A 26,326-nucleotide genomic window follows, 5' to 3' on the forward strand; every position below is an offset into this window, starting at 1 on the left:
GGCGGGCGGGGAGGCGAGTGCGGGATGCGCTGCTCCGGGCAGCGCAACCCTGCCTGCTCCCGGCTCGAGCAGAGCGTGGCGGCGGCGGCCCCGGCACCGCCGGCCCCCGCGGAGGCGGCGGCGGGGCGGGCGGGCTGAGCGCGTCTCCCCGCAGACAGGCGGCGCTGCGGACGCGGCCGCCGCGGAGGAGCCGCCCGCGGGCGCGCAGCCCGGCGCGGAGCGGGGACAGGGGACGCGGGGAGCGGCGGGTCCGCGGCGGCGGAGGGCGGGAGGCAGGAGTCAGGAGGCGGAGGAGGAGGAGCAGGAGGAGGCGCGGGATAAAGGAGCGCTCGCTGCTCCCGCTCGCTCTCCAGCGGGGCTGAGGGAGGCATCATGGCCGCGAAGTCGGACGGGCGGCGGAAGATGAAGAAGGGCGGCGAGGTGGCGTTCACGCCGCTGCAGAACTCCGAGCACTCGGGCTCCGTGCAGGCGCTGGCCCCGGGGCTGCCCGCCGGCGCCGGGCCGGGCGGCGGCAGCGACGACGACGAGGCGCCCGGGGGCGGGTGCTGCAGCGGCGGCGGCGGTGGGGACGGCTCGGGCGGCGGCTCCCGGTGCTGCTGCTGCTGCTGCAGCGGCGGCAGAGGAGGAGACGGCGGAGGGGGCGGTGGCGGGGGCTCCCGGGGCTCGGGCGGGGGCTCGTCCTCCTTGTGCCTGCGGCTGGGCAGGGAGCAGCGGCGCTACTCGCTGTGGGACTGCCTCTGGATCCTGGCCGCCCTGGCCGTGTACTTCGCGGACGTGGGCACCGACATCTGGCTGGCGGTCGACTACTACCTGCGGGGCCAGCGCTGGTGGTTCGGGCTCACCCTATTCTTCGTGCTGCTGGGCTCCCTCTCCGTGCAGGTCTTCAGCTTCCGCTGGTTCGCGCACGACTTCAGCACCGAGGACAGCGCCGCCGCCGCCGCCGGGCACTGCCCCGCCGCCGAGAGCAAGCTGCTGGTGAGCAGCGGCTCCGCGGCCGCGGACATCGACGCCGCTCGCCCCAGCACGCCGCAGCGACAGGCGTCCACCGCCAGCAAGGGCAACGCCACCAACAGCAGCAGCAACAGCAGCAGCAACGCCGCCGGCAGCGGCGCCGCCGGTCCCCGCGCTGGCGGCGGCCGGTCCGCGTCCTGCGCCTTCTGCATCTGGCTCCTGCAGTCTCTCGTCCACATCCTGCAGCTGGGGCAGGTCTGGAGGTGAGGAGCAGGGCGAGGGCGGTGCGAAGGCCGGGGCTTGAGCCCCTGGCCACGGGGGAACGTGCCCGGCCCCGGGCGGGACTGCATTCGGCGAGCGGCCGCCTGCCCCACCTCGGGGTCCCTCGTCGGGACAGCGCTCCCTGGCCCGCTCGGCCGTCAGGGTGACCGGGTTCCCGCGGGGCTGGTCGGGCGCGGGGTGCCGGGGGGAGCCCCGCCGGGTCCCGGAGCGTCCTGTGCTGCACGGGCGGCCGCCGCCCCGGGAGGCGCCCGGCTGCCTCCAGCCCGCGCAGCGCCAGGTGCCCAGGACTTCCTGGGAAACCTGCGCCGGAGGCTCGGTAAAATAAGGGAACCGGCGGGGAAAAGGGGACATAACCCGGTAATGCGCATCTCCTGGTCTTCTCACATGTGGCCAGGACACCTTTGCCGCCAGCAGGGAACTTCACTGGCAGTGGAGAGTTACTTTCCAGTAACGCCCTGATGCTGGGTTTTGAGATTTATGTGTACATATGCTGCCAACAGTCATCTCCTTCATGTGCATATCCATTTTCTGTATATGTGATGTATTAAAGGAATGTCTTCTAAATCAAACTTTTGAGTAGCAGTTCTCAAAACCATCTGCAAGCGTACTGTGCGCTATGGACATGTACTGTGCATTATGGAAAGGATGTGCTGAAGTAGGTTGTGAAAGGCACTTGCTGAAAAAGGAGATGACATCATAGTTTGCAAAAGTAAAGTTTTCCTTCAATTCTAGCAAATTTCTGGGAAAAATTCATATGGAGGGTGAATGCCCTGCAAATACATTTAGTGCTGCCTGAAAAGTGCAGAGTTCAGAAGGTATAGTGTATAAAGAGGTAAAACATTCATATTGAATTTGGGAAGATAGATGCTGTGTTGAAGAAGGTCATGCAGTAGGGCAAGTGCACTAAAGCAACAGCTGAAAATACCTTTTGGGTTTCTTGTCTGATGGACAGAAAGAAATTATGTCATCCTTCTGTTTTGAAACACTGGGGACTTTTCACAAGTACTTCACTAGAGAGTTTAATTTGTTGTTGCTGTAAACTTCTAATGGTGGCACTTTTAATATCCATCTCATCCTTTAGGGCAAAGACTGTCTTTTGCTTTGTTAGTGCAGTATCCAGTACAGCTCAGTTCTGCTTGTGGCCCTTAAGCATCAAGGAGTCCAAGTGCTGCTAGATAATTGACCAAAGATCTTACGATGCCAGAACTAAGTATCTTTTGCTTTGCAGAGTAGTTGGTTCATTGTAAAAAATACAATTTCCTAAACTTGTGAAACTAACTCAAAGTTACAAGTGTGCTTGTATTTACAATGACATGACTTGAGAGGGAAGCAGAATTTTGAACAAAAAGTGATGCTTTGTTCCAGATCTTGAACACTTTTTGGCTCCTTTATGTTCTACTTTCACAGTTGTTTAACAGAAGTTTAGGACTTTCTGAATGTGATGGTTTTTGTGTAATGTTTAGTCCCCACCCTGCAGAGATAGAAAAGTAAGTACAGTGGCTTAAATTGTACTTAGAAATTCATGTTGATACTCATACACATAGAAGTCAAACAGTGTGGATCATGCTGAGTGACAAAGAAGAGAGTTTTACAAGGTCTGGTGTCACGACTCTGTATTGGAGAACACAAAGAGCAGGGAGGGCTGTGGGTGGAGCAGGGTGGGATCGGATACAGTACAGCACTTCTGTCAGATGAGGTGTCTGGGATTTAGAGCTCTCCAGCTGCTTGCTTTTTGTTGAAGCACAGTGTCTTTTAACATAAGATTTGCTCCTTGTAAGAGCACCTAGTCCTCTATATTTAAAGCTAGATGAGTCTCTTTTGATCATATGCAGCTTTTCTTCATGTTTTATGAAGAATATTAAACTGATGAGGCATGTTAGGGTGTTATTTATGGTTTAGCCTGTTACACGTTTTTTTTTTTAGCCTGTTACACTTTTCTTTTTTTCAGTGAAACAGAGCCATCAAGTTGCTTGTCTGTCAGTAACTTCCTAGTATATATTTGCAGTTTTCCACAAACTTAGAAATTATATGGTCAGCAGTATGGAGTGTTTTATATCAGCACTTCATAACTGATTAAAGTGGCTCCATTTTATTTCCCTACGTATATTCCTGATTAGGGAGAGCCCTTGGAGACATCTACAGCTAATAATCAGCACCAAAGAGGAGAGGTCACATCAAACCCTGAGAAACTCTGCACATAAGCATGGTGTTAGAACTAACATGATGTGTAGAAATTTTCTGTAAAATAGTGTCTTTAATCAGACACTCAATCGTTCAGAACGTTTGCTCCACAGTGTAACTGTGCTCAAGCACTGGCTTGAGCAAATAGCTCAAGCTGTTTAGGCTGAAAGATGATCCAAAGTGTTTTCCAGTTGCCTGTGTTTGGAGACTAACTCCTTCTTTGACACAGCTGAACAGACCATGCTGGCTGAGTGAGCACCACAAGTGCACACGTGGTGGGGTCACCATCAATCGACAAAACCTGTTACCCTTTGTTCTGTGACTCTCATTAAGTTTCCTCTTAGCTTTCATATTTTTCCTTCTCTATTTCTTTTGCCCCTGGTTAAAGCTCTCCTGTAACTACATTTAAGTTTTCTGTTACTTATTGCACTGAATCTCCCACAAGTAAAAATGACAGTAACATGTCCGTCATTTCTCTGTCAGGGAATGAGGAGAAAGTTTGCTTGTGCCTGATTCTCAAGATACTGAAACTGGTAATCATTCTGGTTTTGTGTGGTATTTATTGTCTTCTGTCTCCTCTTAAAATGAATTGAATCTTGAGGTCTTCAATTTTCCTTTATTTGTCCCATTGCAAAAGGTTTTGGGGGCAACTGTGTCAACCTCTTATTTAAGGAAGCCATCCTGAGGAATGAGCGGTACAACTGACAATCCCAATGTTCTTAATATTCTTGAATTAAATAAAAAAAGGTGTAAAAATATATTTTTAGTGATTAGTTCTGTCAGAATGACTTTTAACAATTTCAAAGCTTTTCCTTTGAGATTAATTTTTTGTTTACAAATATTCTGAAAGCCAGATCATTGAAAATGATTATGTGTTAATTTTGACTAAAATGTGCTAATGGGAAATGAATGAGGTCTTTAATGTGGTATGGAACAATGCTAGAAGTAGGCAATCTAAAATTACTAAAACAGTTTTTATTCCTAGAGTGTGAAAAAGGGGAGCTGCAGGAGCAGCTAAGCTGCCAATCAGTTCTGAATAAAAATGTAATTTTTTTTTTTCTTTTGAAATTGGTATAACTTTCACCCCAAAAAAACTATGGAATATCAAATTCCTCCTTTTTGAAGAATATTTTTTTTCCCCCCTCTGGGGTTTGGCTGTTCACAGACTTCCTGATAACACTGTCCACTTGTTAAAATTCCAGTGAAGTCTCTGAGGATCTGCTTACCCCAGCAGAGTGCAGCAACTAGGCATTTGTTAGCAGCTAATTTCACATTAAAATATGACCAGTGATGAGATTCTACCTTCAGAGATAGACACAGGTACGTTTCCTTATCCGTATTTCCAGTGTGTTCTGCTTTTTACCAATATATGGGCATGGAAACCACACTATGGAGCCCTCTTCTCCCAAGTATGTGCTGTAAGAAACCTGTCTTATTATTAGCAGACTCTGGGGGGTACAAGCAGGATGTAATGCACAGAGTGTTTCTATCCCATTCAAAGGAAGAAATGGAAGTGGATGCTTTAACTGATAGTCTGTAAGGACTATGTAGATGTATATGGGTCAGTAGGACTCAGATAAACTACTGCCCTTTGAGCTTGGCCTGAGAGTATGTAACCACTGCCCTTGAGCATCCCTTTGATTCACTACACTTCACAGGCTTAGCCGTGACTTTCAGATTTTGCAGTGGATAGCAGGACTTGGTGACTGCGTGTAAGAGATCATAGCGTTCACTTGGCAACTGTGGAGCTGGTTCAGTTCCTTAAAAAAATTTTCTAGCTGAGGTCTTTGGTCTGGCAGGATCAGATAGCCATGCTCCTCAAGCTAGGTAAAGGGATCCTGAAGGTCAGCTCTGGGGAGGAGTGTGGGTTGTGGGAAGTTGGGTGAGCAAGAGGAGGAGACTGGAGGACTTGCTGGTGCCCATCTTGTGGTGTCTGGAAAGCAAGAAGAAGCTCCCTGAGGCAACTCTTGTGCCTTGCAGCAGGGTGGTGTGAGCAGGCTGCCTTGGTGCTCCGAGTGCTTGGGAGTTCCCACAGTGTCTGTCATTTTGTCTGAAAGGCTGCAGTCAAAGTGCCTGAAAGGGAACTGTCAAGTTTCAGCAGCTAACAAGGCCAGAGGAAGGGTGAATCATTGGAAAGAAGAGGACTGGAAATTACCCTTTTAACTTATTTCTGGATATACTGCAATACTGAGATGATTAAGTATATCCCTCTCAAGAGAGTGAGGGGGTTTGACTGAGACTTCCTAGCTCTGTGGGAAACCACCTAGAGAAGGAGGAGGAGACACCAAGTTGATTACATGTTTTTCCAGGTGGCATTGTCCAGGACAGTTGTCTGTTCCAAAGTGGGTCTTGTTCCCTGGCAAATAATGCTATGGTTTAGCTATCTCTGTTTATGTGTAATACTACGAAGCCATTATTTTCCTTATCCTTCCTGGTTCTTATTCAGAAAAAAAAAGTAGTTGGAGCAAGGTTGTAAAGGTGATGCTGGATTCTGAGACAGGGTGAGTTGTAATTTCTCTGGTGCCCTGTGGAAACATTTTTCACAGGTCTGGATCATCTGCCAAAGAAATGTCATTGCTTATGCTCATAACCTTCACCTCTGCAATAGTTTGATGCTCTTAGAAGTAAAAAAAAATAAAGGAAATGGTGTCTGCCCTGCATGTGAGAAAACCTTATGACTTTTTCAGGTGCTCACCATTGAGCAGGACTGGCCCCCTAAACTGGAAGTATGAGCAAGGTAGCTCAAATTAAGAAAAACATCATCAATATTAACCCAGCTCAACTCCAAACTTAAATAGGTTCATTTCTTTTTGCACTTTCGATCTACATAGTGGTTTTGACACTTTTGTTCATCAGCAGTGTAGGAGTTTGGTGTAGTTATGTGGTCAATAATTCCAGCTGCCATTGGACTTCACACTAAGATGTGATAATATCTCAATCTGACACCAGTTTTTCTCACTGTTTTGAAATCTGTCAGATAATTTGTCACATGGAGCCCAAATTTATGAATCATAGCCATTTCCTAGACAAGATTATTGCATATCCTCCCCATCTGTCTCTAAGTGTAGTGAAATGCTGCCACTCAGCAATGCCATATTTCTTTTATTGAGTTACTGCAGTGCTTGAGTTAAAGTCCTACTGACTAACTATTTTGCTTGCTGTATCTTTAGGTCTCAGGAAAGGTTATGGGCTGTCAGAAACAGGAAATAAAGTTGTTGGGTTTTTTTCCCTCTCAGCAGGATTAGAAGGGGCAGCCCACCCTTTAAGTGACCACATTTAAACTTTTGGTAATATATTCAGCAGAATAAATATTCAAAAAAAATTTTTTTTTTCCTTTTTTATTCTTTTTTTCTTCTTTTTTTTTCTGAAGACAGTGGTATGCAGATGAAGTCTGTACCTTTCATATTTTTTTGGAAACACAGAAGTGAAGCTTTACTATGTTCTTAAAAATCTCTTACAAGTCTGCATACAAATCAGATTTGGTATTCAGTTTATTCTAATAACCTTAGCTATGTGTAAAAGATGCTGATGTACTTTAGAAGAAAGATACTGTATGTTAATTATTAACAAGCGTTCTCTCTGTAGAGAATATTTATCAGTTACATAAGTTTTCAGATTTTCAAAGGACTGCTTAAGCACTAAAATTTCTGATCACTCAATTGGCTTAGTAGGAAAACGAATATTTTATACACAGAATGCTTTCTAGAAACTTATATAGGGGAAGAATTTATATTTGCCTTTTTCTAAGAGTGGAAAATTGGTAAGATTGCAAGGGTTTGTGTTTCAGAGGATTCCATGTCACCATATATAGATATTGTTCTAGAGTCCTCTGATGCTGTGAAGGAATGACTATTCATACATACCACAAATTCAAAGAAATGCTTCACATTACAATTTGTTTCTAAATGTTATAAACTTGCAGAAGGTTCTTGAAACCAGATGAGGGAATTTTTTTTGGTTTTGCTTTTTATTAAAATTTCTGTTACTTACATCAGGGAAAGTATTTATTGCTGGAAGGTCAGTTTGCATGTCCACAGCTCTTGTGGGAAAGCAAAAAAGTGTACCACCACAGCATGATCTGTAGCCTCAGTTATCCTCCTTCATTCTTCAGGTTATTTACATCACAGTTTAACTTGTTCAGGAAAGTATTCTTCTTGTCAGCTGGCTTAAGTCCTTAATATTTGTCCATAAGAACTGATTTGGCCACAAAGACACAAAAGCTCTAATAAAACTAAAATTAAATCAATTCCTATGTCACTTATAACAGTGTTACCTTGTTCTTCTGTCTCTCTGTTCCAATTAAGTAGCTTTTAATGTATAGCAGATAAATCACAACAGTTACTTACATTTTCAGTAAATAGGTTGTTTGGGAGGAATTTATCAGGCACAGACAAAATCAATAGCTCTTTTGCTTGCACTTCAAGTAGAAAATTTTGGTTGCTAAAGTATATTTACAAAGTGGTGCCTTTTTTGCCAATTTTAGCACAGCTGTCAGTTGTATGCATTGTGTCAAGTGGACAGATAGGCATGGAAGGGGCAAACAGGCTATAAAAAGAACTGCTTCAATTTACTTGATTTTTAAAATGAATGGAGGCTGGTATAAAAGAGCACATGAGGGAGAACTGAGGGAGCATGTAGAAAAGGAAGCAGGTTCTGAAAAGGCATGGGAATAGCAGTTAATCCTCCTAACTAGGTACCTAACTCCAGTTTATTTCCTTTCAGCCACTGACCATAGAGGGATTATTTGAATAATTTCCTAAGTGACTGCTTGAGAAACTGTAGAAGCAGGCAGGAAAACAGAAGAGTTTTATGTCTGGGAAAACTCACAGCAAAAATGTCAGACACACAGAGAAAATGCTAGATAAACTCTCACTGCAGTGAGTATTCATCTGAACAATGATAAATAAAAATGTGAGATATCAGTCTGGCATAAGCTGACAGGAGAGTACTCTAAAACATCTTTTCATAAATTTTAGAATTAAAAAATAACAGGTCTTGGATATATGTTTTTCCAAGAGATTTTACCTGAATTTTCTGACAACCATAACAAGAATTATCATCTCCCCGTGGGCTCTGATTGCTGAAGTGGTTTCTTATCACTCTCCTCATTCTGTTTGCCTGCCTGAAAGGCTGAAATGGGTTATAATGTACTTTTCCCCCACAAGATAAAATAATTGCTATATTATGTTATTATTTTCATTACTTTTCCTTTTACAACAAGCCTGTGCTGTTCAGTATGTTCATGGTATAAGGCTTGTATGGCAAGCCACATAAATCTTTTTGATTGGCAGGGATAATCAGTGGGGGTGGTTAATGTTATCAATCACAAATGATTTGATGTCACGAGTTGGAGCACATGGAGCGAGACTATTTTGTGGGGTGTTTTCAGAGGAATTTTAGCAGCCAATGATATGACAGGGAAAGTAACTACTTTTTGTTCTTCTAAAGTTGGAAGGTGTGATCTAGACAAGACTAATGTACCCAGGATGGTACCAGCTGCTTTAGAGAAAAAGCACATGTTTTATGGTGAACATAAAGTGAATTAACCTACAGATGGATGGACAGTTTTCCTTATCTCTATCAGCTGTTATATATCAGATTGATTTCTGCCCTTAAAAATGAAGGTTAGCATTGCCACAGTTTTCAACATTACTCACTTTAATGGGATTTTTTCATGTAAACATCTATCCTAGGACCCTGCCAACTTCTCTGAGTGGTGTTTTTCCATGTATAGTGCATAGGATCAGTAGATTACTTCTTGCAGGTCCAAGGAAAATGCCTTTAAATATCAAGCACCAGACATCAGAGACATCTATGCATGCATAGAAAGCAACGAAAGCCACTATGCTGATATTTTCACTATTTAATAGTGGCTTGGGAATGACAAGCTTTGTCATAATAAATGTGTGTGAGCTTTTAGCTAAAAGAAGGGTATGGATGGAGTTGTGTCTTTTCCTATTTTTCTTCAACCCTAATCTTTATAGGCTCACTTTATATGGAAATATTTCTGTGAGACAGATCTATAATAGGACTTTGCTCTGAAAGCAGAATTTAGATATTCTTTAGGCATATAGACCTGAAAAGATGACCTAGAAAATTTGGCTTAACAGCCTTGTAAGGAAAGCTTTTCTACTGTGAGGGTGACAGAGCACTGGAGCAAGCTGCCCAAAAAGTTTGTGGAGTCTCCTTCTCTGGAGATATTCAAAACACGCCTGAATGTTATCCTGTGCAACTTGCTCTGTGAACTTAATTTAGCAGAAGACTTGAACTAGATGGTCTCCAGAGATCCCTTCCCACCCCAAATATTGTTATTCTGTGATTCTGTATGAAGTTACTTGAGGAAGTTAAACATAATGGACCTTAATGTTCAACCTGGAAGCTGCCTAGAGGCTTGTATTCCTTCATTTTAGCTGTGTCCAGAACCTCCCTAGCACACACAGCCTGAGTTCCTCCTCATTTAAGCCCTTTGCAAACCAGATGCTAGGCTGCAGCAGCACCAAAATCCCCTGGTGGATCCAGTTGGCAAGCATTGTTTAAATCTGCTTTATGAGCAATGATGAGCTTATATCCCCAACAAATATTGCTGACTCTGCCTTGTTTTATAGTGCTGGAGAAATGCCCCCTTGTGATTTGCTCAGGTTTTAGGAGATTTGAGTCCACTGCCCTTTCCAGCTGTGAGGGGTCAGTTCTTGTCTCCCTGAGTGGTTTCTGCACTGATGCTTAGGCAAGGCTGGATGGGGACATTTGCTGCCCTTCCTGCTGGAGCTGTAACATAACACTGACAGAAATGTCATGTTTGTGAGGCCACAGAGGAAGACCTAATAGGACATTGTAATGAGACCAAAAACAGATTTCCATGTCTTTCTTCTTTACTGCTTAATTAATTTTTTTTCTACCTTTTTCCACCCTTTAACCTTCTCTCTTTCTCTTACCCTAAAAGTACACATGAGTATTTGTGTTTACAAACACTCATGCTTCATGTACAGTATAACCACAAAGAACACCATAATACAGATCTCCATGAAAATACCTGCTTAGCTTATAGGAGTAGCTCCAGATGAACTGAAATAGCTGAAGGATTGGTTTATTCATTTTTTCATCAACCTTTCTTTGTCATACGTAATCAAACGTAGAAAAAGAGATATAAGAAAGCTGTTTTTGACGTGCACACCCAGTAGTTGTTTCACACTTTTGCTCTGCAATTTCTTGCAAAAGTGAATTAAATAGCAATATAAAAAGTGCAATTAAAAAATTGCTTGAGTTCCTGGTTCTTGCTCTGAGTTGATTTCCTGATAACATTTTTGTAGCTGATTTTTATCAATGTAAGCAGAAGTTTTGTGGTTAAAATAAAACTGTATTTTCATGTCCCAGCTTCTTACTTATCAACTCACCTCAAGCTCCACAGCAGGTGGAGCCCAGCTTTTCAGTATGCATAATTTTGGTTGGTTTTGGTTGCCCTTAGTCTGTGTTTCAGAAATTAAGAACTGCACCTCCCTTTTACCTTAGTTGGAGTGGAGCTTTTTATAATAATTTTCTTAAAAGAGAAGGATATTTAAAGTGGCTCAATTTGGGCAGTCAAAAGCAGAGCATACTTCTGAAGATGTTATTCTTTAGTTATCCAGTACACATTTGCAGTCGAGTCTATGGATATTATGAAGCCTTATTTCTGTAATATACTTTGAGATACTCAGATGGAAAATGATGTAGGTAGAAACAATTCAAAACCAATCATCATTTCATTGTGTCTGTCAAAACATGTTTTAAGTTAAACATGTGAAAACATAAACACCTCTCTATAATGGACAGTAAATTGGGCTATTAAAGTAAGATTTTAATATTTTAAAGATTTCTTTCTACAAGGCTTTAAGCTTATTACACCCAGAATATGCTATATAGCTTAAAAAAAGTTCTGTCCTTCACCCCATTTCCTTCATCTACTACTTTTGCTGCTCCAAGTTAGCTCATCCCCTCTTCTTTTGAGCTGTTTTCCTTATTTGTTAGGAAATTCCTTATTTTCTGATCTGGATCCAACATGCTGTGGAAAAAAATGGTGTAAGAAACAAGGGTTAGGAATTTTTCTAAACCAAGTGGAGGTGCTAGAATCAACTTCAACCTGAAGCTTCCAAGCACTGGACATTTCAGCTTCAGAAACAATGACATGTATTGGTGATAGCAGACAAATAGGCTGAGGATAGAACATTTCCAGTAGTACTGGTGGAAACTGGACTCAATACAGAGTTATTGAAAAAAAACCTTAAATGTAAACAGAGCTCATAGAATATTAAATGAAGATGTTCTGTAAGTAAAGATTGGGTACTTACAGAAGATTTACCCAATTGAAGCCAAATACAGCACAGAGGATAATTAATGTGGCAGAGAGAACTCGATAATAACAGCTTTGAACTTTTACAATAGTGCATTAAAGCATGTGTCAAAAGGAGGGATTGCATTTACAGTCAACAACCATTTGTTAGCAATTTTTACCATACAGGCAAATTAAGAACTCATGATAACATTGTATGAAAATTACGTTTCTGAACGAAGGACTATGTTTGGTCCTTAAGTATGCTATTCATTATTTTTAAATTTTGGACATGTACATTTTTCTATAACCTGTCTTCATTCTCTTTGTGCCACTTCTGTGGAAGAGCTACTCCATTAATAATCCGATTGGGTTAGAGAATTAATTAATTATAGGGAGTGTTCTCTTGATGGTTGGATTAACTCAAGAGGGCTGCTCAGAAAACTAGCATAGAGTGCAAAATAAGTCACCCCATCATTAGTTCCTGAGTTCATCTCAGAAGAGGCTGACTCAGCCCCTCAGGGTGGGTTTGGAGAAGCAGAACATAAAATCCCAGGAGCTGTGAAGGCTGCAATATAGTTGCAGGCTTCTATAGGATAGTTGAAATGGACCGGTTCCCTTGCCAGTTTGGACCTGTTACTCTTGTGCTGTCAGGTAGACTGAGAATTTTGGCTTGTTTTGTGACTTTGTGGATGCTTTGCACTCATCAGTGTAAAAGTAAAGCTTCTTTAGAGAGTGAATGTTGATCTCATAACCAAGCTGAGACAGCCCAGAGCAAGTCTTTAATCTTTGTGTATCCTTTCCTCTTCCAGTGGAACTTATTAACAGCTCCATCCATGTTGAAAAAATGGCAAGCTGAAAGAGGGTTCTGTTCCTCTAAAAACTTCCTAGAACAGCAGGAGGGTGATACTATGTGCAGGTTTGGGGATACTTTTGTAATAGAAGTAATGAGGAGTTGCTACTGCTTCTGGTGGTTTAAAATCATGTTTAAAATAGAGGAGTATTTTTGAGCCGGTGCCTTTCCTCACTCATCCCAAAATCAATTCCAGACCTGGACTCAGTCCTTTTCTTGAGTCTAGCTCTCCTTGCACAGCCCATATCTTCATTACACACTTTGTACTCACTCCTTCTGTGCTAAGAGCCAGAATTTTTCTACAGGTCTATCATTTATTAGGACAGGCATGTGGAATACCATACTGCTTCAGAATTCATGTGAATAAGTTGTTATAATTAATTTTTTGTTGTTGTTTTACAAATGGGGATTTATATAGCAAAAAAAATTATACATCCATATCTTTCTATTTGTTAAGTATCAAGTACTCTGGTTGGCTTTCTTGAAGTGCATAAAGTATTGGATGGAAAGAATATTTTGAAAAATGTTGATTGTCAGCATAATTAAGTATATTTCAGTAATGACATGAAAAATTTTCCTAATGCATATGCTAGGTGGGAAATGGAAGTGTATTACATGAAAAAAAAATAAAATTTCAAGTTTTAAATGTAATGCTATGTCTTGAAGGATTTTAAATTTCCACAAAAATGGTTCATTGAGTTTGAAACAATTGGCACTTAAAATTATCAGCATGTATTAACATGGGATATTTTCAATACCTCAGCAAAACCTATATCCCTAGCTTTCAATTTTTTACCAGCACCTAAGGAGAAAAGATGGCCAATGGCTTTATTTGACAGCTGGCACTAATATAGGAGTCAAACTTAAAAGGACACTGTACATACCCATCATCATAAAAGAATACTTACAAGTATTCTTTTGAAGTTCGCTTATGAATTCAGTTTGACTGTGTTAATGACTTGTACTGATTTTTTGAGCTTGTGCTTTATTAGTGCAAATACTTATGGAAGGTGTACTTTAAGCCTGAGTGCCAGAATATTAATCAAAACCTTAATTACATATTCAGTAGTAATATTCACAATTCATATGGGTCCTACTTAATTTCATTACTCATCCAATCAAGGATCATAAGCAATGACATATGATTTAAATAGCAAATTGTTTTGGATATTTCTAATTAGTAGGCACAAAGGATTGGTTATTAAAGAAGTTAACTTTGGCACCTTGAAAACTGAAGAACAACCTTGAAATAAGAATAAACCCAACATTCAAATCTGTTCACAGAAAATTTACTAGAAGTTTTCATGCATGCTTACTGTATATAAACTATTTTCAAATAAATAAACTACAGAAATATCATAGAAATATGTCTTCTAATAGCATTTCATAAATCACTCTTTGGAGAATTCTTCATGAATAGCAACCTTAATAGACGTAGAGAAGACAGCAGGATTTATGCTCATTTCAAGTAATTGTTTTGGGTATAAATATTGCCACTGTGACTAAAGAGTGCACTTTATTGTGAGAATACCTCTTCGACCAATGAAATGCTAATTTGGCCATAATGGAGAGTGTCTCACACTGGATTATCTCACTATGTGGGAGCTTGTCACTGCTTCATCTGTGCTTTCTATTCCCCATCCTCAAAAACCTGTGAAGTCTTTTGAGGGGACAAGGCTTTGAAAAGTCTGTCTGCAAACTTGAAGAACCAGTGGGAGAATTGGGTCCTTCTCTCTGTCCTGCTGTCACTCCATGCTCTGTTAAGTGTCCTTCATCTGCACTACAAGCCAAAGCTCTTTGATTCTGTGATGTACCACTCTTGATGCCAGAGGAAGGCTGCTCTGTGGCTCCCTCGAAGCTGTTTTTCTATGAGCAGTACTGGATTCAAAAAGCAAGGAAAAACAAAGCCATGGGAATAGTCTAGGAATGATATTAATTGCCATCACTGAATGTGTATGTACCTGGGATTTGTTGCAAGCAATTTCCTTACACAGGCTGTCCCACTTTTTTTTTTTTTTTTTAATATGACCATCATTTTAGCCTATAGATTTCAGAAAGAGAAGAAATCCGTGACGAAATAAGGTGGAATCTTAGAACCGTCAGCCATGGAAGTATCTTTTTTAATTTCCTTTTTCTCTTGGCAACTATTTTTATCATATTCAAGCATTAGCTTGGAGAGAGAAATAATGTTCACTTCAAAAGCCACTTCCTCCTCAATAAATAATTCAGAGCCATAGATTGTTCATGAGGAATTATCAACACACTAGTAGTAATTTAATATACCAAGCAATCGCACTCACTTTAGCCTACATATGATTTAAATAGAATATGACAGTTTAGGGTCTCCATTTGCCCCATGGCATGTTGGGATCAAACTTGGCAAGTGATTGCAGTGTTCTCATATCTTCTGAAGAAGTGAATGAAAGTTGCATAATTTAGAGAGGATTTCTTAATTACATGCTAAATCGGAGTTTGCTTGCTTGTGTTCTGAATCCAAATTGATGCCCAGGACCAGTTTAAAGCATGTGAATATTTTCTCTGTCCCTTGTTAACTAGCATCTCATGAACTTGTCACTTTTTTTAAACTTGTTGAGTTATTATTTTGAGGCAGTGTTTCAGTATATTAGTTACCTTTGATTTATCCCATGGGTGAAAGGTTGTGCCTATCCTTCCTGAACTGTCTCATACGTAGGATCCATCAACTGAGGACAACGTGATTTCTGGAAGTTTTACCTCTTTTGCTTTTTCAAAGAGTCAGTTTGGTTTATTTTACCTTCCTTTACCACTAGTAGCTCAACACCACTGAGTGTTAGCTACTGGTGGAGATGGGAAAGTTTGTGTTTCTCACGGTCATAAACAGCTGTGGTGAAAAAGAGACAAATTCCTTCTCACTCTAATGCTTTTGCCCATTGATAGGAAAATGCACAACTGGTAGTATATCAATGGCATACGTGTCATGTACTACTAGAACTACAGAACTGCCATACCTGAACTCAGGTTAGGACTTCTCTTTTCCTACACTGCTTTTTCTGGAATGGCTCAAATATGTTCACACTGGTTTGTCACAAATTTGGCAAAAATTTTCTTCTGTTTTGGCTGAATGACAACAAGCACTTCCATGAAGGTTTATGGCTGTAATCATTTAAACCATAGCAATTTATCTTCTATCCATGGAAGTGGGTTTGTATGGAAGGCAAGGGATGCCTACAAGCAAGAGATGTCCAGTACAATGCTTAATTTCATGCATTTGCCCTTTGTGTTCTCTACAGTCTGTATCTTTTGTTAGGTAGCCTTCTATCTATGACAGTGTTTATGCCAAAGACATATAATGAAATCATACATAAAGACTTGTAATTGTCTAGGTGATGAGGCAGTCCAGGACTGTATTTCTCCAGGAAAACAGCAGATTGAAGTTGAGACTGAGGAGTAACATGTTTTCCTGTGTTCTTGTAAAGAAAATAATTGCCCTTCAAACTTGTATAATATTCTCCAATTCATCGGGCTGATAAGGTAAAAAGATAGCCAGGGCTTCTCTCACAACCTGTTTGCCCACAAGGAAGGCTATAGCTGAGTAATTTTTTCTGCAAAGTTCCACTACAATCTGAATAGATTTAGGAATGGTTCAAGGGGAGCCATACCCTCTTCATAAGAATCCCTGCTTACTGGAGGAAAGGTAACACCACAGGTTTTGGCTCATTGCTGTGAGGGTAATGCTGGTGTTGTTATTTAACTTAGTGGTTAGCTGGGTCTTTCGTGAGAACTCCACCTGAGATTTTCATTTTGGAAGCACTTTGCTGATCATACAGCATGCATGGAAGGAGCAAGGAACATTAGGTCAGTGACATGTAAAAGTAAGAAACATTAGGTCAGTGGTGGATGTGTTTCTACTTTGATTTAAAGTGTCTTTAAGATGTTCAGAAATTTCCTTTCTGTTCCAGTGGGATAAGAGATTGGATGCATGATGGAGCAATGGTGATCAGCACATAACTCATAATGCCACAAGGGATGTGTTTTGAAGCATCAGCCGTTATTGTGCAGCTGGATGAAAGAAACATCTAAAGACGTATTCTGACTCAGAAACTGGTCTCAGGTTGGTGCTGACACATCTGGAAGAAGGACTTTAAACATATATATAATAGGTGCAAGAAGAGGAGAATGGGGAAAATGAGGGTAGAACAGTGGATATAGAATTGTTAACAGAATTTGGTTGGCAAAGAAAACTCGAAGGTGCTGATAAGTTATCAGTGGCACATTGCTGCTAGGATGGTACTTGATCTGTTCAGTGGCTGAATGTTGTCCCTAATGAAAGATGTGAAACATGGATACAGACTTGGCAAAGACCTGTGCAAGAAAAGAGAAGAAGTGGAAACATCTGTGCAGGACTTGAATCATATGAATTCATGACTGGAAATAGGGACTTGAATGTTGGGTGCTACCAAGAAAAGAGAACTGAAACTAGAGACCTGCTGGTATTCTACTGAGTATTAATGATATGATAACTTGAAAGAGTGGTGTATATATGTTTAAAAACTCATTTTTAGAAGGTCTGCACAGGTGGTTTACCTGGGCTAGCACTGGGCTGCTTGAGTAGTGTTGTGAAAAGGGAAGGGTAGGCATTCCAGAAATCTGTGAAAATGTTATCCATTGTGGGGGATTTAAACTGCTTAAATGAGTGCTGGAGAGCACAACATGTTAGTAACCATCATGTTACTAACGTGTTTTCATGTGGTAGCTAAAAGTCCTCATCAAGTAGCTAATGTATTAGGATATGTCACAGTGTTCTCTTTTTTATGGGGATATTTTAGAACTTTAATGAGGACACTATGGAAGACTGATAACACTGAATAACCTTCAACACCATGATCACAGATAACTTCCTTTTATGTTTCTTGAACAAAAAAATTTGCTAAGGGCTTTGTTCTGTTTTGTTTTTTTCCCCAAAAGAGCAAAATTTCATAACTGAGGCAATTGGCTAGTAAGAGAAATTTGCTCCAGCAAATATATAAAGAAATCCTAAATTTCTTTTAAATTAATAATGCTAACACTGCAGGGAATCTGAACATCAAAAAAAGAGAAAAAATTGTAGGGTGTAACTCTTAAACAAAGTGTGTATTTGCAACACCATTAGGAATCTGCAAATAATGCCTTGCCACCTTGCCATCTTTTCTTCCCAGCTCTTTAAGCAGCACTAAGGCTCAGAGGTCATTTGGAGATAAAGTGAGACTTTCCAAATCCAAGCTGATCTGGCCTTTATGGAAGAAAACCCCAAATAGCAAAACACTCTTCAGCTATGTAACAGGGACAGAAAAAAGAAGAAAGACAGCTGTTATATTATGAGAGGGGATGTTAAAGATAATCTGGATAAACTTGGTGATTTCCCTAATTTTTCATTAAAGGCAATTATATATTTATATAATCTATACTTTAGCATAGTGGTAAAGGGTAGACAGATAATGTATATGATGACAGTAAAACAGAGATAACCACAACTGCAGTGAAAGCAACAGTAAATTAGTTTTTCTTTGAAAAATCAAAGGGAATTAATAATTCCAGTTCCAGAATACTGAAAGAGCTGGTGAATTGCATCTGTATTTTAAATCTGTTAGTATAAATGTGGTACCATAAGACTGGAAAACAGCTACATATTTAGGAAGCTGAGAAATAAAATTATTCATCAACTATCCATCAATGAGTAAGTGATGCTATAAGTGTCCTTTCCTTTAAAAAACTTTTGTGAAGTCATACAGTTAAAGGATAAGGGCAGGGAGAATGAAATAAAGTGTAACAGGGTTTACTAAAGATCAACACTGCCAGACCAACCAGAGAACTTTCCCAGTACTCTACTGAATTTTATAGGGAAAGGCAGTGTGCTGACTGTCTTCTGTCTGGCAAGGAAAGTCTTGTAATGCACCCTGGAAGTTTTCAGTAGAGCTGGACAAGAAGGGGATTATCAAGAGTCTGTAGAGTATGAAAGGAACTAATTCCCTAGCAGGTGTGTTTAAGTACAACCAATGCAGCTGAATTATGAGGGGCACTGTGTGGCCACAGCCATGGCTTCACTGAGTAACCCAAAGCTCATGGCACACTGGGAGCTTACATCCCTGTTGTTAGCCTCTTCCTTCTCATCCTCTCATCCAGAAGACATATGTTTAAATCACTGCATTACCATTCTGCCAGAATTTCCAAACTATAGCTCTTTTTGTTTTCAAAATTCTGAATTTTATATCAGATAGAAGTTTGCATTTCACAGCCTAGTCTGAGCATATTGGGATTTTGTTTATTCTCCAGGCAGGATCTGAACAGATTAAAAAAAATTGCTGGTAGAAATACAGTCAAAACTAATTGAGTCTTTCTACAGTTTGATTTTGCTCCACAGAGATGTATTGTCACATGCTATGAAATCAGGGGGTTTAAAAACTTCAGAGTCAATGATTTAAGCTTCCGCTCGACATCTTCTCAAATAGGATTCCAGCTTGTATATTTGTGGCATACCCCGAGACCACAGTTAAACTGGAGCTTTCCATATGTTGTGGCATGCCAGAAAATTTTGCTTAAGCTTTGCAATGACAATATATATACAGGACCAAGTTTTTTCAGTTTAGATACCTAGCTTTGGTGAGAGTTTGCTGACTGCTCGTCACCTGGGAGTATTCAGGTGTTTAGTTGTGTGTTTGCAATGTGATGGAAGAAACTGATGTCACTGAAGGTTTAGTAACTTTATATCATTCATATCCAAAGTGTAGGGATAAACTACTCCAAACAAAAGCTAGCCTGTGTGGTTTTGACCACGTGCCTTGTACTTTGAAAGACTGCCTGCTTGGGGTTTTAGGGTGCTTTCATCAGTTCCTGCAAATTGAGGTGCATGTGGGTTTTGTGTGTGTAGAATTTTGTAGTATCTTTAAATTAAAATGTGGAAATAACATCATGTTGCTGCTGAAATTACTTTATTTTAATTTTAATACTTTGAAACATTCTCACCTGCCACTGCAGAATAAGCACAACAGCCAGAGAACGAGATTAAATGAGAAAAAGAATGGTATTACATCACTGGGCCAGAATATATATTCCTTGTCTACAACTGTAATGACACAGGTATATGTCAAATAGTGTTGAAGTACTTTCTTTAGGCTGTGTTCAGTAGTGTTTGTTGACTGGGTCATACTAGAGTTTTTTTAACCTCAGATGTGGATGTGTGATGTTTCCCTTGTTTTATGTAAATCTAGGTGCTAGGTGATTCAGAAACTGAGTAAATCTGAAAAAGATGCTTATGTCTGAGTCTAGAATGCCTTCCCTCTTGTGCAGAGTGCCACAGCCCTTAGTAATTAGGTGGTACTTTACTGAGTGTCAAACCAGTTTAAAGTACAAAAGGTAAGTGGGTACATTACCCTGTGTTCTGGTCTGCAGGCAGAGGCACCCCTGCTGTAGGCTCCACATGAAGTCCCCACAGGCTTAATAATGTGTCCAAGTCCTTTAATCAGGCTTCTGACTCCCTTTCAGAAATTCACAAAGCATGTAGTATCTTAGTCAACCGAGGGGAAAAAACTAAAATATAGGATCAGGCCATTAAGTTGTATAGTAAGGTTGCTAGTAATAATCACAAAAGGGATTACTCAGTCACTGAGAGCAGTAGAGCAGTGGAACTTTTTTTTTTTTTCCAAAACGTTGGGATTTTTGTTTGGTGAGTAATGCCTCAGCAGTCCTTACAGGGAAGAGATGTGTACACAGCTCTGGTCCTGCAAGCACCATGCCACCTGTACTAAGCAGACATACAAGCAGATGAAGAATATGGCCAGTGCTTACTCAGCTCAGACAAATTCAGTTGCATGAGTGAGACAGAGAAATAGATGACTGAATAAATCAAGTATTAAGTGTGTGTAATATGAAAGAAAATTATTTGGGGCTTACATTGCTTCTTTTTCTGTTGTTTTTTTTTCCTTCTTTTTAAAAAGGTAATTATCATTCATTCACATACAGCAAAATATTGTTGGACCAAAAGAATTGGGCTCATAAGTCGAAACAAGGCACCTTGGATGGCAGATTAGTTTGCCCTACTAAACTATCCAGACTTGTATAGTCTGCTGATATTCTGTATTTATATACTTATTGATTAGAAAACTAACTTAAAAGCTTTTAGAAGTCAACAAAACTTAGTCCAGTTCTGGTTTATACTAGTGGAATTTTTGCTGAAAAACAGGACACATTTCAATAGCAAGATTAGCTAGACTGTGAAATATTACCCCTCAGGGAAGTTGTAGGAGACCAGTTGCATGGATCATTTAAATGCAATTAGAAAAGCCAGCAGAGGATGGAACCAGGCAATTCCCTCTCCCCGCCCTCCTTTGCTTCCTCCCCAAATAAGTTTGAAAAATGTCATTTGGGGAAATAATAATGGAGTTAGGTTGAATTTAGCAAATAGTTTTGGCTGAGAAGGGACAAATTTGAAGACCTTTAATTCCAGTAATTTTGTGAAAATGCCTGCATGCTAGGGAGAAAAGTTTCATGCTAGAAATGCAACACATCATTTTGAAATTTAGTGCTTTCATTTATGAATTGGGTCATACTTGTTCCATGTTGATGCAAGAGTATGTAATTATATTTTTCTTTTCCTTCTTCTTTCTTTCCCCAACATCAGATTTTAATGAAGCTTTTTTTTTTTTTTTTTTTTTTTTGTCATCTCATTCAAACAAGCTGTTATTTGCGCTGATCTAGCAAGTATAATGAGAAGTCAGTTTCAGGCTGATAGAAGGACAGACTTTATGTCTTTTCCTGGGAGATCTCCTTTCATTTAGAGCCTGTGATTTACAGGTTGAGTTGGCTGTCTCACCTTAAGTAATGCCTTTAGTAGCTTTCAAGTTTGATTTTTCTGAAAACCTGGTGATGTGTATCAACAACTTCAGTTTCAGTATGAGGTACATTTTTGCATTCCCTCTCAAAGTTAGGGTTTAAATATCTGAAATTTGGTGCTTAAAGCTAAAGCAGTTCTAAATAGAAGTAAAATGACCAAGAGGATTTTTAGTGGTTCATAAGTCTTAGATTGCTTTTCTGAACAGGGAGGAATTTTACCCACTGAGCCCTGGAAGGTTTTCTCCCATGCAACTTCCATTGTATGGATGTCAAATTCTCTGACAGATGGGGAAGAATTGAAACCAGAGAGGCTTCATAAAAATAAGAATTTTGGGGGCTACTGGGACTAGCACTACAATATTTAGCAATCCATTGTGAAGCAGCAGATGTATAATTCGATATACATAACATCATTAATCATATTTCTTTCTTAAATGGTGATTAAAAAGAAGTGCTTAGAAATGAAAGTTGTCTACTAAAGCTTGTTTTTGTCTCATTACTTCAGGGGGGTGGTTTCCCCCCTCTGTTGCTGTCTGTTTTTAATTAGGGAAGTAGAGATGGATGTGTAGAATTAGGTTGCACAAAATCTCATCTGAATTCTTAATCATAAATGATTAAGATGAAGATTTATAGCACAGATTTTGACATGCTGGCTGATAAAGCAAGGTTAATAGAGCTATATTCTCCCCAGTTATGAATTGTCTGGGAAAGCAGGCAAGACAATAGTGTCTACAGACATTAGAGGGCAACAAGATCTCCAAGAATGTTCTTTCCCTTATTTAATTTTGGAAAAAAATTTGCTGATTGTCTGATGTAGTATTAAAAGTTCCATGAGAGAAAATTTAAACAGAAAAAACCAAAAATTGAAAGGCAAATTATTTTCTAATGAAACATACAGCTGTGGATTCTAATAAAAGGATAACAGCAGATCTGTTTTATTTGAAAATTCTGAGATGTTATTTGATGGAATAGTCTGCTAATGTGATACAGCATGACCAAGGTCACATATTTTCCTATCCTGTCTAGTGGTACTTTTTTGGATTGAACATTACTGAGTTGCATGTTCCACCCACTCTATAGAGTATAAGACCATTGATGTCTCCAGGACCACGTGAGTTGGAGAGGGTTGCATGTCCTTGCTACACAAATAACTGAAAAGTTATTACGAAGTGCAGTAGTAACACAATTATTAGTACATTGTTCATACAATATATTCTCTTATAATCTCCCTAACAAGAAAGAATAATTGATTAATTATAACGCTGCTCTGGAGGATCTGAACTATCATTAGATAATACTTGATTTGTTGGAGGAAGAACTGAGAATCCAAAATTCAATCTGAAATTCAGTTCCGATACTATCTCTCTGGAAACATTCTCTCTGAGAATATTCTAGGCATCTTATTTCAAACTATATATTTATGACTAAAAAAAAGGGAAAAAAAGGACATGTAGAAATATCTCAGCATTAATAGAGCTGGTCAGCTTGTTCTGGGTTATGCTGGCTCTGCCTGGGATCTAGAAATTAAGTGTTCCACACACCTGTTGTGGGGATGCAGTGAGAAGAGAGTCTGCAAGGTTGTCAGTGGATATTTCTGGGATCAGAATCTCTGAAATCATGAGCTCAGGTGTTGTTTCAGGTTCTGTGGTAGCACAGGTACGATGCCACTTGGCTTTGTGTGCTACTGATCACCTTGTGGTTGTCTCAGAGCAGGGCTTAGGACAGGGTACTCACAAGTACCAGCATTGGCCAAAGTGTATTGCCACTCATGTCAGTGACAATTTTTACCAGGGCCTTTAAAATGAGAGCTAGGAGATTGACGTTTTTGAAAATCTATGGTATGGGAATTCACAAAGACTGCATTTATCCTAGGAAACCTCATCTCGCATTCAGCTTGGAGGAGGGAGTCTCCCCCAGGAGGGGAGTTGATGGCAGAAGGCTGGTTATAGCTGCTTGGTGCTTTGAATTATTGCCCTGGAAGAGCCCATCTCCTCTGCTGCCCGTAGGAGGAACCTAGGGAGCATGGGAAAAGTCAGGCACTGTAAATATCTCCCCAAGTGGCTTTCCCTGCTGTCTTCCTTACTTCTGTATTTCTAGCCCTGGGCTGTTGTTGCTGTCCCTTTCTTGCATTTGCTGACATCCCCCCTGCCATTCCCCTATCATTCTTTTTCCCTTTACTAGATTAAAGCTGGGAGTGTTACCTTTCCTGTTCACAAATGCCTCCTGTGTAACATTGATCCAACTCTGGTGGTCATGTCCTGTGATATTTATCATGTAATTTGTGTGGAGGACAGAAAGATAACTGTTTGGTACCATAGGTAGCTGTCCTTTTTCATTTTACAGGGTGTGGAGAGGATTTTTTTACCAGACTTCAAAACCCAGAGCAGTAAATGAGCTGTTTAAGCCTTTTTGTACAAGCCATTGTTCTCTCTCTGTAAAGTCAAAAGAATTGACATATCTCATTAGTCTGTTAAGCAGTACAAAGATAGATGCTTTATATATAAGAATGAATACAGATGATGATACCAGTTAATTGGTAGGCTTCATAAATGTAAACTATAGTGTCTATAAAGAGCTTTTCCTTACATTCTCATGATATTTTGTTGGGTTTTTTAAAATTTCATAGATAATTTATTTTCTAAATAGATGAATACTAATATTAAGTGGTCACAGATGAAAACTATCTGCAATAAAACATAAATATTGTCTGTTCTTTGTTAAGCAGAAATGTGTTTACCTCCTGTTTTGTTTCCTTCTTATACAGTTGGAGATTTTGATATAATGGGGGTTTTAATGACTTTGCAAACAAGATATGAGATGTCTGAATTCTCATAGGCAAGTTGTGAGTTGTGATCACTGTTCCTTACTGGCTACAAATTAATTATGAAGGCAATCCATGCTAAAATGTTTGAGGTTTCTTTCTGAATTTTGTTCATCTGGATAGTTATTTACTCAAGCAAAATGAAGTTTGATACGCAAACAAAATCTTGCTATTTTTTTCTCAAGTATGTATAGAGGTATGGAAGGCAGAAAAACGTGTTGTCAGTTCCCAGTTAATTTGAAATTCAACCCATTCTCAGCAAATTTTGTTCCCTTATGTATTTGTTTCATTTACTTCCTGAGTCCTGTCTTAGAATATGTTTCTGTGGCTAATTACACTAAGAAGCCCCATTTGAAAGCCTGCTGAGCAGGGCTGGAACTTTAACCTGTAAACTTTGTCAGGCAGAGACCATAACTAAAGTGCTTATAAAATTTGTATCTTGGCAATGATGGGTAACATGCCTGGAAGAAAACAACAGCAGAAACTAATGAGGGGATTTCCCAGAAATTAACACAGTCAAGCAGGGTATCTGAGTTCTTGATGGGAGAGATGCCTGCTTTTCTAGTCAGAACATTGTTTTGTATGGGAATTGTGTGATGTCAGGTGAAGGGACAGCATATCCTAATGATTGGCTGCTTTACCCAGTGTATCAGCAGAACAAATAAAAGATATTTCCCATTCCTGCAAGCATTTGTCCCTTTTATCCTGAAGCCATCATGCCTCCAGCAGCACTACTGAAGTCTGAGAGAGATTTGTGTTGCGTGCCTGGGAGTTAGTTAGCAGCACTGAACTGACAGTGACCTGTGACACAGCCCAGGGGTGAAGGTACTGAAGGCAGGCAGAGGTGAAGGGTCAGTGTGTTAAGGTATGGTCCCCTTAGCAGTCCTTCCCATGCAGTTCCTGAAGGGCAGGTATAATAAATCCAGATGAGAGAGATGCTGTTTTATATGCACATTTTTACAGTCATAAGGGAAAAGTAAACACTATTTGTTTTTTTTTTTCTGGCGAGTTCACAAAACTGCAGACAAGCAACAGCATGATTTGGTAAAAAAATAAATAAATTGTTCATCTGTGTTGCCAATGTTAAAAGAGCAGATGTGAAAGATTTTCCTAAAAGAACTTTCTATTCATACGCTGTAAGTCAGGAAGAGCATAATTAGAAGTTAACTAAAAATAAGAGCCAGTTTTCTTATTGACAGCTGTCAGCAAGTATCTGTAAAGCAAAAAATATTTGACCCCAACATGTACTTCTAAAATTGTTAGCTTCTAAATTTGCTGAGATGGGTCATGGCATTGTTGGTTCTTTTGCTGCTAAGAAGTGATTACTAATGATTACATTTCCATTTTGAAGCAATTTTTGTTGAAGTACTTAGAAACTTAAAATCTTTACTGGTACTATTGGCAGGAAAATTACTTTTTCAAAGCCATTCTACTAAATGGAGTAAAATTTCCTAATAGCTTTTGATTAAAATAGTCTTTTTAAAAATTTCTGAATTCTTTAAATATTTTCTGCAAGTGCTCAATTGCATTACTTCAACTTGAATGCTGTCAGTGCAAAATTTCTCTTTAAGGGACACTTGAATTCTGCCAAGAGGCAACACCCCTTCTGTTCTAGACAGCGAGGTAAATAATAGGTCTTTTCCTTTTTAAGGGATAGTTCTATCCAGGAAAAAAAAAAAGCCCCATATGCATCAGTATTCCTGCAAGCACACACAGACCTTCCCATCTGCATACTATTTGATTGTCATAAGAGAGAGCATGAGCATAAGGATTAATGCACAGACCTACATATGCTAATATTAGCTACATTCAGATCCATTGTTTCCCACTCTTTTTACAGCTGTCTTTCTGGTGCTTTGTGATGGCTTGTGATTTCAGACAGTTACAAATGTTGTCCTTTTATACTTGGACCAATTCCACTCTCCACCAGTGATATCTTTGAGGCCTAGCAGCAGTTTTCCAGCAGTAATTTCTGAGAAGACAAGAGTTGCTTAATAACTGCGTATCATTTCAGTTGATGGAAATGAAGAGGTCTCCATATGAACCCCATTGATCCTGCCTAATGTATATGAGGAGGCACAGCATGCACATT

At 40.1% G+C, this 26,326-nt stretch overlaps 1 protein-coding gene across 1 annotated transcript in view; it reads left to right on the plus strand.

Annotated features, from left to right (window-relative positions):
* Positions 1-372: 372 nt before the first annotated feature.
* Positions 373-26,326, plus strand: part of XKR4 (XK related 4) — a 215,506-nt gene continuing 189,552 nt past the window's right edge. The window contains exon 1 of the mRNA XM_069005971.1: positions 373-1,214. Coding sequence (XP_068862072.1) covers positions 373-1,214 — 842 coding nt within the window. The remainder of the gene's footprint in view (positions 1,215-26,326) is intronic.

The sequence above is a fragment of the Aphelocoma coerulescens genome, chromosome 2, assembly GCF_041296385.1.
Source record: "Aphelocoma coerulescens isolate FSJ_1873_10779 chromosome 2, UR_Acoe_1.0, whole genome shotgun sequence".
NCBI lineage: Eukaryota > Metazoa > Chordata > Aves > Passeriformes > Corvidae > Aphelocoma > Aphelocoma coerulescens.